At 40.8% G+C, this 14,520-nt stretch overlaps 1 protein-coding gene across 7 annotated transcripts in view; it reads left to right on the forward strand.

Moving 5' to 3' along the window:
- SMC1B (structural maintenance of chromosomes 1B) overlaps nt 1-14,516 on the forward strand; it is a 36,071-nt gene extending 21,555 nt beyond the window's left edge. For 6 of the 7 annotated variants that reach the window (XM_077310678.1, XM_077310680.1, XM_077310682.1 and 3 more), the window contains 9 exons: nt 446-591; nt 2,554-2,707; nt 5,495-5,593; nt 8,292-8,448; nt 9,879-10,033; nt 10,457-10,608; nt 11,801-11,870; nt 12,832-12,942; nt 13,272-14,516. In XM_077310678.1, the coding sequence (XP_077166793.1) occupies nt 446-591; nt 2,554-2,707; nt 5,495-5,593; nt 8,292-8,448; nt 9,879-10,033; nt 10,457-10,608; nt 11,801-11,870; nt 12,832-12,942; nt 13,272-13,382 (1,155 nt within the window). In that variant the 3' untranslated portion in view covers nt 13,383-14,516. Of the gene's footprint in view, nt 1-445; nt 592-2,553; nt 2,708-5,494; nt 5,594-8,291; nt 8,449-9,878; nt 10,034-10,456; nt 10,609-11,800; nt 11,871-12,831; nt 12,943-13,271 lie in introns of those variants that run through there. The other variant, XM_077310684.1, reaches the window with a different exon arrangement.
- The last annotated feature ends 4 nt before the right edge of the window (nt 14,517-14,520 follow it).

Below are 14,520 nucleotides of genomic sequence, written 5' to 3' on the forward strand. Positions count from 1 at the left end.
TCAGTTCTGTGCTCCAACCCATTTCACAGACAGGTTGCAATCCTCTTCATAATAAGCAGAAAAAGCAGTCCTCCCTTATATATATCACTTGCATAAAGGAGCAATCATGTTTAACATCTCCTCCACATACAAACACACAAACACACAAAAACTTAATATGTTACACAAGGGACATATCAGCTCCAAGGGGTGTGAGTGAGCAGTAGCTTTCTTCAGAGAACCTATTCCTATTCTTATTTTGCCTTCTGAAACAGATGAAAATTTTTTTTGAAGAAGTTTCCAAGTTTCTATGGTTAAAAGCATGTATTTGGGCACCTCTTCCACAGGTTCTGGAAAGCTCTAAAAAAACTTGGGCTGCTTTACGTAAGTCTATAGGAGAGTGAGTCCAGTGTTTATTCTTTTAGATAATACACTTCTTTAATTAGAAATATTTTTTCTTACATAGGAAGAGACGAATTTTTTACAAATGGTAGATGAAGTTTTAACAGAACTACAGAAGCTTAGAGAAAGGCAGAATATTAAGAAAGTTGAGATTGCAGAAGCTCAGAATCAAGTGGAGGAATCAAGGAAGATGCTGCTAACTCTCAATAGGTAATTAATGTGTATGTGTGCTAAGTGCCATTAAGTCACTTCCAACCTATGGTGACCCTGTCAGTTAACCTCCCGGATGTCCTGTGGTGAACAGCCTGTCTCAGGTCTGGCAAATTGAGGCTCGTAGCTTCCTGTATTGAGTCAATCCATCTTGTGTTGGGTCTTCATCTTTTCCTGTTGCCTTCAATTAATTAGGTAATTAATATTATGCCTTAATTCCATTATTTACCTTTTGAAAATAATTTTGAGAACAATTGCTCTGCTGCATTTAAAGATTTCAGCTTGCACGTATTAATAATGTTGTATACTCATGTGAGGGGTGACTGATGGTAGGATCTTGAGTTCTCTCCTCAGCTGAGCAAGTCACTCCTGAATTGTTCCAACTGCTGTGGGGGCTGGTTTTGATGCATGATAAAACTGTGTATATGAAAGAGAAAGGTGTTGTATTTAAGGAGCCTGTTGTGTGTACCTACAATATTCATTGGGTGTAATGTGAGAGCTGCAGGAGCAAAAGTGGAAGTAACTTGCACAATAGTTTTGTTGTGGCCTCCCAAGAAGTGTGCCTAGTTATCTCTTGTAGTCAAGTGGGTCTGAATTTGACACTTGTATTAGGGAATGCACAGAGATTCATGAGCTCCAGTTTTTCCTTGAGCTGTTCAGTTGCAAGGATGGACAGTGAATTTGTAGTTGACCAAGCAATTTAAATATGATGTTTTTCACAGTGACTGATACATCCTCCAAGTGCCCTTTGTATTGGGAAAGGCAGAATAGTTAGTCTAATGGGAAGCCATAAAATAACAGCCTGGGGTGCTTTGGACTCAAACTATGAATCACATGAACTAATATGGACTTCTTTAACAAAGCAGTAGATATGGTAGAAGTTGGAGGGCCAGTAATGTTTCAGCTGTTTGCTTGCTTGTTTTTAATTAAAAGTATTTAGAGAATTGATGATAAAAGTAGAGGGTCCCACTTAAATAACAGATTCTACATGTATAAAGTGCCATTACTATTCCCTTCTCTCACTGCCCTGCATAATAAATCTCATCATTAGGGCTGACTGATGAGCAATAAATCATCAGAGTTTATAGAAAGGGTACTGAAGAGTTAGAAGTAATTGAGACTGTGCAGTATTTAAATTACAGAACTTATGTTTTAAACTGGGATTTAAAGTACTTTGAGATTACCAATAAGACCATATATCTAAAAGCTATCCATATGAATAATGTACTAAAATCCGCATTTATAGTTTCAGAAGTTTATGCCCTATCTCTTTCCTCACAAGGGCTAACAAGGGGGCTAACAAATTAAACCATACGTAATGAACCCTGTTATAAAACCAACCAAAGCCCCCAGACATAATTAAAACAAAAACAGAGCTAAAATACATACATAAAAAGATATAAAAGCAACAGTTAAAACACTGATCAGGAAGGGTGGATTAATGAGGAAATGGAAAATAAAACAAAAAAAGCTTCACCAGAAAAGGCAGAACATGCCAACAAGAGGAGATAGACAAAACTCCCAGCAAAGAAAGTTCCAGAGTTTTAGTGCCACATCTGGAAAGGCCTTCTCCTGTGTTGCCATCCACCGAATCTTAGAAGACAGGGGCAACCAAACCAGGGCCTCAAAAGGTGACTAATGTTTTGGTGTGTGATAAGGGAGTAGGCAGTCCTTTAGGTATGTTTGTTTCAAACCATATAGGGTCTTAAAAGTCAACACTGCACCTTGAATTGTGCCTGGAAGTAAATCGGGAACCACAGCAGACTGGCTGAGACTATAGCAATAGGGTCCCCCCTCCAGTCAGCATCCCAATGGCAGCATTCTGCAGCAGTTGTTTCCAGACAGCCCCATGTCATGTACTTTGCAGGAATATGATCTAGATGTAACCATGGCAAATCTTTCATTCTCAGTATGTGGAATTCTCCGTGACATGTCTTTTGTGTTCGTGATTTTTGTTGTCAGAGAGATGGGAAAGTTACAAAAGGAAGCCGGTGCAATCGAGGCCTTGCTGGAAGAGAAAAAATTAGAGAGGCACAATAAGCTACTTGAATGCAAGCTCAGCAACTTAAAGATAAACCTTCTTGAGGGATATCTCGATGACATCAGCGAAATAGAGGTACATTAGCAAATGTTTGTAGCACATGAACTGTCTGGAAGACAATGCTATGCTTTGAAAGTTTGTATATACAAGTTTTTATTTTCTGCCTCCCGATAATGTGATCATGTCCAAGTTCTATCCCGTGACAGATCACTGTTCATACAAGATCAGCTACTACAACTGCACATTTGAAAGCACACACAGACAAATCTAGTATTAACTAGAGTTAACTTTCATTACTGGTTTTCCTGAAATCTATTTTTTTTAATATATCTAAATGCTAAGCGGTGGTCAGGCTGAAAGATGTTTAATAATTTACCTTCTTATAAAGGGGAAATTTCAAAAAGATACTCCCAAGCAGGAATCCATAGAAGAAGGAAAGGCCCTTCATTTTCAGAGAGAAGTAAAAGTGGGAACAAAAGAGAGAGATTTAGCATGCAGAGGAAAGGAAAACTGTCAGAAAAGCAATCATTCTGGCATACACAACACCTTAGCAGTGGAGTAACTAAGTACTAAGGCACAGAAGATTTCTCAGGTGACCTAGGGGAAGGTCTGGCCTCTTGGCTGGAGAAGACGCTTGGATCCCCCTAAAGCCAAAGGTAAAGGGAGAAAGTGGGTTAATCTCATCTCCAACTTCAGGACCCTGGACAGCAATTTGCTTGCACCAACACAACTGAAGAAACAGACTTGGGACAGAAAGTACTTGCCTTCCTTCCCTGGGGTAGCTATGATGACATGTTTCTTGGGCATATACTGAGTGCTCTATAAAAACGTAGCAGCAACTGATCACAAGTTAAAATAAGTCAACCTATTTGGATATAAACTATAGAAAGTTTGGGGCTAGAATAACCACAGATTTTATTTTTATTTTTCCATGTATATCCCTCTGCTCCCATCAAGCTGCCTCGCAGTGGGTCATAATAAAAACATACAATATTATCCCATTTAAACACCCATTAACAAATTCCTATGGTGGCAACAATCCTGAATCCTGTAGTGCTAGCTATCATCCAGTATCAGGGGGACGTGAACAGTCAAAAGGTTTTCAGTGAGTTACACTTAAGCAAAAAATGAATAAAAGCATATCCACATCAGCTAACTAGATATATTTTGTTCCAATATCTTGAGCTAATAAGAACTGCAGAGATCAAGTACCCACTCCACAGCCACCAGTATGAATAGAACAGCCCAGGAGTGAATGGAACTGAGCAGCGCAAAACACAGGAATAAAAGCTAGGTTCCCTTATTTCAAAACTCGCTACACAGTTTTCCCATTGGCTTAATTACAGGAAGCAGTTTTCCCCTTACCTGATCTTGTGGGAGTTTTTGGTTATTCTAGAGGGAGAAACCATTCACAAGTCATTCTGTTGTTGGTTAGACTGCTAAGTATAATAAGGATTCAGGGAGTATCTGTCCCTTTTTGCCCCTGGGTAAGACAGAGGAGAGGGGGTTTTATTTTAGGGAAGAACAAGCTTGTGGTTAGGAGTGTGGACGTCTAATCTGGCATGCCGGGTTTGATTCTGCAGTCCCCCACATGCAGCCAGCTGGGTGACCTTGGGCTCACCACGGCGCTGATAAAGCTGTTCTGACCGAGTGGTATTATCAGGACATTCTCAGCCTCACCTCCCTCACAGGGTATCTGTTGTGGGGATAGGAAAGGAAATGCAATTGAAAGACGCTTTGAGACTCCTTTGGGTAGAGAAAAGCGGCATATAAGAACCAACTCTTCTTCTTGAGGCCTCTCTTCCCTTCCAACTTTTTAACCAGTATTTTTACCAGCTGCATAAGGGCTGCACTTGCTTTTCTGTCAGCAGTGCCTTTCAGGGCAATGCAAGTGCATTGAACTAGAAAGAGGAAGAGCAGGGCTAGAGCCAGAGACCTGTATCAAAAACCAACCCTGGGTGTAAATGTTGTGAAGAAGAATGGCACCTCCTCCTTTGTGGATCTTCAGTTACCCAGAAAAGCAAACTCTTGATTTGAAGCAAAATATTTCATTTATTGAGTAAGAAAGCATTCTCAACAAGGCATTGTTGAAACTGAGGCAAAAGGTATAGATCTCCACATATAACTCTGACCCTGTCCCCCCCCCCCCATGCCAGGGAAAGCAAGAGTGCATCAAAACACCAAGATTCCAAGGTTGGGGGTGGGTAAGGAGATGAATTGGGTAGGGAGGAGAGAGACAGGGAGGGAAGGAATGCAGGAAGGAGCATCAGGGCAATAAAGATAACATGGGACAATAAAACATGACCAAAGGGACAGGTCAACTCCAACCCCTACAGGGCTAGATTCAAATGGGTAGCCGTGTTGGTCTGAAATAGCCCTACAGGGCTAGCACACTACATCTATAGCTACATAAACATTACTAAATATTGGCAGAAACAACAGGATTCTGACACCTTCTCTGTCAAGTAAAATGTCAACCTGCTGCTGGTCGGGAGTTATTAAGCTAGAGAGATGAATAGGTGATATTAGTATAAAGTTGAACCCTGTCAATAGCCGGGAGTTGCAGGACCTCCATCTTAGCTGTATTCAGCTACCGCTAACTCATAACAACTGCCTTCTCACATCTCAAAGGGAAAATTTGCTTACCTGTAAATTCCTGTTCTGTGAAGTAGCAGGGAAGAGGTTACTCTGCTTTCCTGACTTGACTTACACAGTTCTTTTGCCATGTCCTATCCTCCATTTAATATTCTGACTTGGTTATTTTTCAGGAACATTGGTTTATATTTAATTAATCACATTCAAATCTACATCTGGTTTCATATGCTATGTATAGTTTAGGTGGTTTATTTCATTGTGTTACAGCTGGGAACTGGTACTGAAAGTACTGAAGCAACAACTGATATCTTTGAAAGAGAGCAGGCAATTTGTATAGATTATAGGAGTCTTACAGATGAGTTGAAGGTAAGAAAATATTCTAAGTTCCTAACTTCGTAGAGCTGATGACCTCATGTTCCTTTGGCTTGGAATATGGACTGCAGCCCTTTGAAAGGGCTGAATTTAAAGTGAGATAAGTCTCAAAGCTGCCAAATTCTTCTCTTGTTCAGACAGTCAATATGAGCCAAAGAATTCTGCCTCCTTTCCAGGGATGTAAACCTCAAACATATAAATGATTAAACAATAAGACATTGTTTACCATTTATATATTGCTGTTAATGTTTAGACGTTTTCCAGAGCTTGGAAAACTGGCAGAATGTTTCCTGTGCATTCCGGGATCATCTGTACCCGCAAAACGAGTATTTTCTGGTGCTAGCCTTAATTATCTGTATGCGTGACTGGCTCAAGATTGTTAACATGTTGCTCATCTCCCGACTTCTCATGCAGCCCCATATTGGGACTCTGCTTACACAGTCTAGCCACAGGAAATTTTCTAGCTCAAAAACTCCAAAGAGGGGGTATTCAGAACCAATGCATATGCAGGATTCTTTCCCAATGCATCACATCCTCTGTCAGCAGGCAACCCCTTCCCTCAGTTTCTTTATTGCTTCTGGTGCACTCCATTGATTTTCTTTGTTGTCATTGTGGCTGAAAGACTACTTTTTGTCCATTGAGGACTCGTTTTGCACTCCTTTGGGAGACTATTTCTTAAGAGGCAAGCTCCACCGTTTAGGCTCTCCCTGTTCGTTGTGGCCCCTTGTTATGGCATCCAAGGCACTGTTTAAAAATTGGTCAAAAGGTGAAACAAAAATGAAGCAGAACTATGAGCATGTATCCACGAGCATGACCCGAATATCTCCTAACAAAGATATCTGTCTCTACAGAGAGCAAATGTTAAGAATGGCAGAAGCCCTTGATATCGATGTTTCCACTTCAGATAACCATCTGAAGAACAGAATTTTGAATTGTCTGTATTCTGACATTGTAGGGTTGGTTGCATTTCTGATCCTGGAAGATCTTACTGACCTCATGGTTCCAATCTGGTGGAAACCAACCTCTATTTGGTCTACATCTTGTAAGGTTGAAAATTTATACAAAGTAAACTAGGACTCCACTCTGTCCCCCAGAGTAGCGATCCCCAACCTGTGGGCTGCGGACCATATGTGGTCCGTCAACTAATTGGAGGTGGGCCGCGAAGGACGCCTTCTCCCCCCCCCCTCCCGGCCTTTTACTTCATCCCTCTGGCCCTTTACAACACACTTTGGGTGTCATTGTCTCCTATCACTCCCAGATGGGACTATCTCTCGTTGCAGAGAAACAAGCTCAGGGTTCCCATTGATTTGTCATTGTCATGAGTTAAAATGTTCCTTATGTTCATTGTTGTGGCGTGTCTGTATCTTATTTTGAAGGGATGTTTAAACATTACCATAGCGACCAGAGTCAGAGAGCGTTAGGGCAGTGGGCCTCAGTAAAATTGTCAAGCGTTGAGTGGTCCCCGGTGATAAAAAGGTTGGGGACCACTGCCCCAGAGAACTTTAAGAGCTAGCCAGCAGAATGTGCTCAGGTTCCCCAGTCCCAAAGAGATGAGGTTAGCCTCAACCAAAGTCGAGGCCTTTTTGGCCCTGGCCCCAGCCTGGTTAAATGCTCTGTCAACCAAGATCAGAGTCTTGCAGGGTCTTAAACAGTTCCGCAGGTAGGATTTTGCCAGTTTAATGGTTGAGGCCTAAAAACATATTCACTATTGGCCTCCCTGTCAGAACCCACCAACCAACTGAAATGGTCATCTTTACGATTCCCCCTTCTCCCCTATGATAGTAAAAAGGGCAATCAATTTAATTCTTGTTTTAACACGTAAGGTTTAATGTGTTTATTTTAAATTCGAGTGTATACAATTCTATATGCTTGTATTGTACTCCACCCGGAGTCTCACAAGATAGGGCAGAATATATAATAAATTTAACTATAAAATTTACTTATAAAATTAGTAAAAATGATAGTTTCTTTTCATGCACCCACCATCATCTTCATTAGTTATGGAAGGCATGCAAGCATGCCAATAGCCCAACATGCCAGGAAAAGCCGCCATCCAGACACTTTGGAAAGAAAGTGTTATGCTTCCTCCCCTCTTACCTGTCATTCGTGTATCCTCAGTGCTTTATTGAGTCGTCCCCCTTTTCAAAAAGAAAAAGTGCCCCATGGCTGAGGCCTACTCACCGAAACCCTCAGAGCCAGCAGTGTTCTTGCCTACCTGCCCCAGTAGTTGCAGATGTTCCCAGATTTAGGAATAGGCTGGCACAATTTGCAGCAGCTTGTTGCTGGATTAGTTCTGATAGTTGGTTTTTCTCCATAGTTCACAAAGTTGACAGGAGCTGCTGTCCCAACCCCTTTGAGAACTACACATTTTTTGAATAACTGCTCAAATCCAGCTTACAGACAGCTTCTCTGACTACAAGAAGTGCTTCAGTGTCTTTAGAATGAATTATTCCCCCCCCCCCCCGTTTACAATTACTTTGAACTCAAGGATTCCTGACTCCTGCTGCATTAAACTAGGGTTCTTCTTGGCATTTTTCTTCCTGTATTTCTTCCACTGAGCACAAACCCTATAGATGTCATTATTAAGGCTAGCAGCTTCTCCCTCACAACAGCCGTCATGCTAAAAGTCCAGAGAAGCCTTTACTCTCCCAGAGACTATCTATAGTGTTTTTTTTGTTTGTTTTAAAACTAGGTCCTGCAGTCTGATAAAGAGATCGAGATCCACCTAGCGCGACTTCTACAAGAAGTAACGGCTAAAGAAAATGCTTTATTAAAAACAGCAGCACCAAACATGAAAGCCTTGGAGAGATTACATATTATTACAGACCGATTCCAAGAATTAGCTGATGGTAATACTGAAGTCTTCTGATTAGTTGTTGTTGTATTGTTGTTGTAGTGAATTAGTTATTGGCATTCCCCCCCCCCTGCTTTATTTGCACATTTTTTCCAGTATTTATTTGATTTTTCAAGATAAAGCACGATGTCTGAGTCTGGTCCAATCAGTTTTTGGGCCTGTTTTAAGTCTGTACTCTCTGTGTATGAGTATAGGATTTTGGAAACGTATATTGCTGTACGTGCAGAAAGCTATCTGAACTGTTGTGAATGTTTCAGAAAGACTGCTAGTAGCAGCATAATTTTAACCTGGGTACATACTGAATTTTATGATGATTTATTTATTTCCTGTGTGACTTGTCTGATGTCACCTAGTGAGCTTCTGTGGCAGAATGGGGGGTTTGAACCTAGGTCTCTCACTTTTGCATCCACCACTCCAACCACTATACTCATTGTCCTGACTTGGCAAAAGAGGCTGGTAGTGACTGAATATGAGACTGACTTGTGAGAATCCCTGGCAGTTTCCAAGTGGATGTTTTTTTTATCATCTTGGCATTCTTATTGCAGCACTATTTTCCTTCCCTATTTGTCCTGTTCAGGTGTGTTTTCCCCTTCCCCCAAAACTTTGCGGCAGACTTTCCTGGACCTAGTTTGTTACTATTGTTTAGGAAAGTTTGCAACCAAAGTGCCTTTGAGTGTAATATGGACAGGAAGGTAAGAGTCCCCCCCCCACATGCTGCATATGTTCAAGAGGGCCTTTTCCAGGCAATGACAATAGCTATATCACTCTAGCATTATGTCATAGTAATGATCTGTTGAAACAGTGTGCTAGTTCTCAGCTTTCTTTTTCTTTTTAACTCTCTAGCCTTTTGATTGCGGTGCTATAGGTGAAAAGGTGCTAGCTACAAGTATTGTTTTTACTTTTTTTTTTCTTTTGCCTGATGGAGAATTAAGGTGAGGAAAGTACAGGGAAAACTTAGATGTGGATGCTCCATTTCTATAGTAAAGGTTAATACAGAACAAAGAAACAAGTTATTAAAACACCAGTGTTTGTTTCAAAGGGCAGCTACTTGTCCTTGTTAATGATTTGGAAAATGCAAGTACACATGCTTACATTATTATTCTCCTTGTAGTTTAGAAATTAATTTGCCTCTCCCCCCACCCCTGAAAGTCCTAAGAAGATCAGTAACCCTGACAGATATTGGACAGGTAAAATTGCATTAGAACATAGTATAGTTTAAATTATAAAATTCAGTTGAAACAGGATCTCGTCTTGCATACCATATATTATAGGTCACTGGAATCTTATTTCCCTTGGAAGGGGTATACTATTTTTTTTGGGGGGGGGGGGTTGCATTTGCTTACCGTGCTAAGGCGGGAAGTTACAAAATTATCCCAGAATTGTAGTTACTGCATTCTATTAAAGCCAGCTCACTTATTTTTGTAGTATTTGAGGCCCACAGGAAGGAAGCCAGGGCATGCAGGCAAGAATTTGAACAAGTAAAAAAAAGGAGATACGATCTATTCAGTCAATGCTTTGAGCATGTGTCTGTAGCTATTGATCAGATCTACAAGAGATTGTGCAGAAACAGTGGTGCTCAGGTTTGTACTACTTTCAGGTACTTCCTAATGTCTATTTTTGACTGACCAAGATTCAGCAATTAGCAGTTCAGAAGCAGGATTGTTTAAGAAAGTATTTGTCACTATCTATTTGTAACACTCTGTTTGTAATAAGTCATGTTAAACCAGACCCAGGCTAGAAATGAAGCAAGAAAGTGATCATAACTTCGCTAGTTTCTTAATGTAATCTCTCTAAACTCTCTAAGCTGGAAAGTGGAGGTTGCTGGGCTTGAGTAAATTGTAGTCAGGCTGGTGCAAAAGAAGCACCAGGTAGGTGATGAGACCCAACACCTACCACCACCCCCAGTCAAGCTTTATTTATCTTACAGATTGAAGGATAAATAGCAAGATTGCTTAGAGGGAGTGTTTCTTTATTAACTGAATTAAACAGTGTTTGTGCTTTAGGCATTTCTTAGTCCAGAGAATCCTGAAGAACCTTACCTGGAAGGCATCAGCTATAACTGTGTAGCTCCGGGAAAACGATTTATGCCAATGGACAACCTGTCAGGAGGTGAAAAATCTGTAGCCGCTCTGGCTCTTCTGTTTGCCATACACAGGTAATACAGCATCGCATATATTATTTTGCTAATGCTGTCAGGTACTTTTGAAAATATAGGCAAATAAATGCAGTTATATGGGATTTATAGTCTTTCCTAATGTTGCTTTTGTTTCTCTGCTCTTCATGCATGGTCAAAACAGACAGGAAGGATATAAATCAAGGCTAGACTCTTTGTACTGTATTTAATAAGTTTTTTTTGGGGGGGGCAAGATTTGTCCTTTAAACCCTTTTTGTTTTGTTTTTTCATTTAAAACAGTAGCAAAAGTTGAAATGCCAGTTCTTAATGCCCTAAATGGCTTGGGGTCAAGATGCTTGAAGGATTACTTTCCTCTGTACCATGTAACCTGTTCTCTCTGCCCCATCTGCTGGGGTGAAGTGGGTCCTTTGCAATGGGGGCAGCTCACCTTTGGAATGTGGTCAGGGTCCACTTGGCACCTACTTTCTTGTTCTTTAGACATCAAGCCTTTGCTCTTTTTATGGTGTTGTTTGAGCCTGAAGTCTGGATTATTAATGTAATTTTAGACTGCTTAATGTTGCTTAATCCTTTTTTTAATGTACCAGATTGTTTTGTGGCTTTTTAATTATTGATAATTCTCATTTTTTAAATTATTGATAATTCTCATGTTGAAGTATTCATTTTTTCTTTTGTGGGTCACCTCCAGGTTTCTGGAGAGACAGACCCAGAGGATCCAGGGCTGTTGACAAACTGGCACAAAAGTTGCCTTTTTAAAAAATATACGAACAATCAATTCTCACCCAATCTGAAACCCCAGGGTTTCATAAAACCGCTGTTGAGAAAGCTTGCACTATGGAATTGGTGATACCTTATTCTTGCCATTAAATGACTGGGGAAGGCACTGGCAAACCACCCCGTATTGAGTCTGCCATGAAAACGCTAGAGGGCGTCACCCCCAAGGGTCAGACATGACCCGGTGCTTGCACAGGGGATACCTTTACCTTTTTTACCTTTTATTCTTGCCATTGGTCCTCATAGGGAAGGTGTTAAGATTAAATATAAACCAAACCAGAATATAATGCATGTAGAAAAGCAGCAGGAATTCACTTTTGTTAGTTCCGTTTCACTTTTGTTAGTTCCTATAAAGAGAAATTATTTTCCTAAAAGTTTTATTTATGGATGAACAACTTACTTTAATAAATCACTACTTAAGTGCATTTTCTTGGCTCTGTAGCTTTAGACCTGCCCCCTTTTTCATTTTGGATGAAGTGGATGCAGCTCTAGATAATACAAACATTAGCAAGGTAAGCTTCCCTCAATCTCTTGTCACTTAAAGAGAAATGGAAAATATTCCAATGCCAAAATTGGGATTTTATTTTTGCATATGAAAGTCATATTTTAAAACTAAGTAAAAGACATGGTTCAGCTTTGTGGCTTCTGTTTGGGAGTGCGCTTTTGCAGGCTGGCCACGGAGAGGAGCTGGCAAACTTTATAGAGATGTTTCTGGAGCCTAATCGCCCCTCCCCCAACAGATCTTCAGCATATCCTTTCCCACCCAAAGGGTCATGTGACAGAAGAATGGTAAGGCTTGAATTAACAACCAAATTAGGTTTAACATCACTCTCATGTCTGCCCCATTCATTCCACATATGGAAAAGGGCAACTCTCTACCCACCATTATCTGTTGCAATGGAGAAAAAGTACCTTCTTCTATATGCACCTTTGACTGTCAGAGAGAAAACCATTCTCCCTTCTGAGCTGAGCACCAGCCTTTTAAAGGCTGTCAATAGGCTCCTGAGGAATACTCAGTTGCTTCCCTCTGTGAGGGTATGGCCAAGCATCTGAGAGAACCATAGTGCTTTCTGAGCAATCTTTCCTCTGCTGATGCCTTTCCTGGCCCAAGGATGGAGCTTTCATACACCTGATTGGCAGATGAATGGCTGTCAAAGGGCCACCTGTCGTTGGCTACCTGACATAAAGATACAGCCACTGCTGATCCACTCATCAGTGTGTGGATCTTTACAAGGTATATTCATGGAGCCTAACTGGGCCTGGTGGATGCTGGGTTGACAGTGTCGGATACCGAGGTGGTCCCCACCCACCCCAACACTCACATGATTTTATATAAATTCCCTGAATTCATTGATATTATTTCATACCTTCCTATGGGCATATGTTCTTATTTATCGTTAAATAGCTTTCCAGTTTCATGTATTCTTGTTCATGTCTGACAAGCCAACTTCAAATTGCTTTCCCTGTTTTTAGGTATCAAATTACATCAAGCAACAGTCCCACGAAAAATTTCAGATCATAGTTATTTCTCTGAAGGAAGAGTTTTATTCTAAAGCAGATGCTTTGATTGGAGTTTGTGCTCAGGTACATATTATCCATCCTGACCTGGATAGCCCAGACTAGTATTTGAACGGTTCATGTGGGTAGCCATGTTGGTCTGAAGTAGCATAACAGAAATTGAATCCCATGGCAGCTTTAAGACCATTCAAGATTTATTCAAGGCATGAGCTTTTGTGTGCATGCACACTGAGGAAGTCGTGATGTGAAGGGAGGCAAGAAAAAGCTACCACTGAACATCTATAGTTAAAATATCTGGCAGTCCTGTAAGACAGTAGTTAAAATTATTGTTGCATTTTTGCTTTATCAGTTATGGCAAGGTGTTCTGTACTCATTCTGACCATTTCTCCTCTTAGGAAGATGATTTTATGTTCAGTCAAGTACTAACCTTGGACCTTACTCTGTATCTTGACCCAAATGAAAATGAAAGACAACAGAAACACAAAAAGAGCTCCTTGTTAAAATAAAATACAACGCAAGTGGCTGCTGAGATACTGTTATTTAACCACTGTTGTTAATACATTTGAGTATTAGTTATGAACATTATTGAAACTTTGGAGTTAATTTTAAAGCAGTACTGATTGCTTAGCTTTATTATAAATATATATATATATGTTTGTTCAAATGAATGCATTGGAAGTTAACTGCTAAAGCCAGTAGCATCTAATGGCCAAATTGCTCCGGAGATTTGTTTGTTTCTGTCTCGCATGGAGGTGTACCATTTCATTGTGTGGGAGCCTTTCTGACAGCCAGCTATGTTTTTTCAAATGCCTCTCAAATCAGTCTCTCCCCCCCCCCCCCTTGATCTGTTTTGGAGATCACTGGGGCTGAAACTGCTAAAGGGCAATTTGCAGTGGGGAAAACTGGCACGGAGAAGGTCAGGCCTCCTTCCCAAAAGTTGCCTTTCTAGTTTAATAGGAGCACTTCCTTTGGCCTTGAGCCACTATAATCAGTAGTGCCTTTCAAAGCATCAGATAAGCAATGGGGAAATGCCATTGGAGAGAAACTTAACCAAGCGGACTGGTAAACCTGACACATTAGAGGTCAGTGGGATGCTTTCTTGGCCTTAGTGAATTTGTGTCTTGTTATTGGCAATGTCATTTACATTGGACAGTTGTCAAATTTGAATGTTTGTTTAATGCTAGTTTCTTATTGTTGGCTGTGGCTAGCCCCGTTTGGACCTACAGTTACTACTGAAACGCTGTTAAAACTTACCCTGCAATCTGTCATGAGAAGCACCGACTCTTGCTCCTTCTTAACAGTTAAGAGAAATCTCTCGAAAAGATGGTACGCACTGAGCCTTGTTCACACAATTGGGAGCTGACAGGGTAAAGCCCATCTTGAGTTGTACCACTTAAGGGTCTCCCTCAGCACGAAGATGAATGCTGGAGAAAGGCTGGTCAAGAAACCTGGTTTCCAACACAGGAACTGTGATATGATCTCTTCCATCTGCAGCAACAGTTTCCTGGGAAACTTATTAATGCCTTTGTGGGCAACAGCAAGGACTGGCCTTGGCAGAAGTCTGAGTATACCACACCCACTAACTGGGACTGGCACGTCATAATTTGCTTTTTAACATTCTTCAAAGCTAATAAACACATGGAG

The sequence above is a fragment of the Paroedura picta genome, chromosome 14, assembly GCF_049243985.1.
Source record: "Paroedura picta isolate Pp20150507F chromosome 14, Ppicta_v3.0, whole genome shotgun sequence".
Lineage (NCBI taxonomy): Eukaryota > Metazoa > Chordata > Lepidosauria > Squamata > Gekkonidae > Paroedura > Paroedura picta.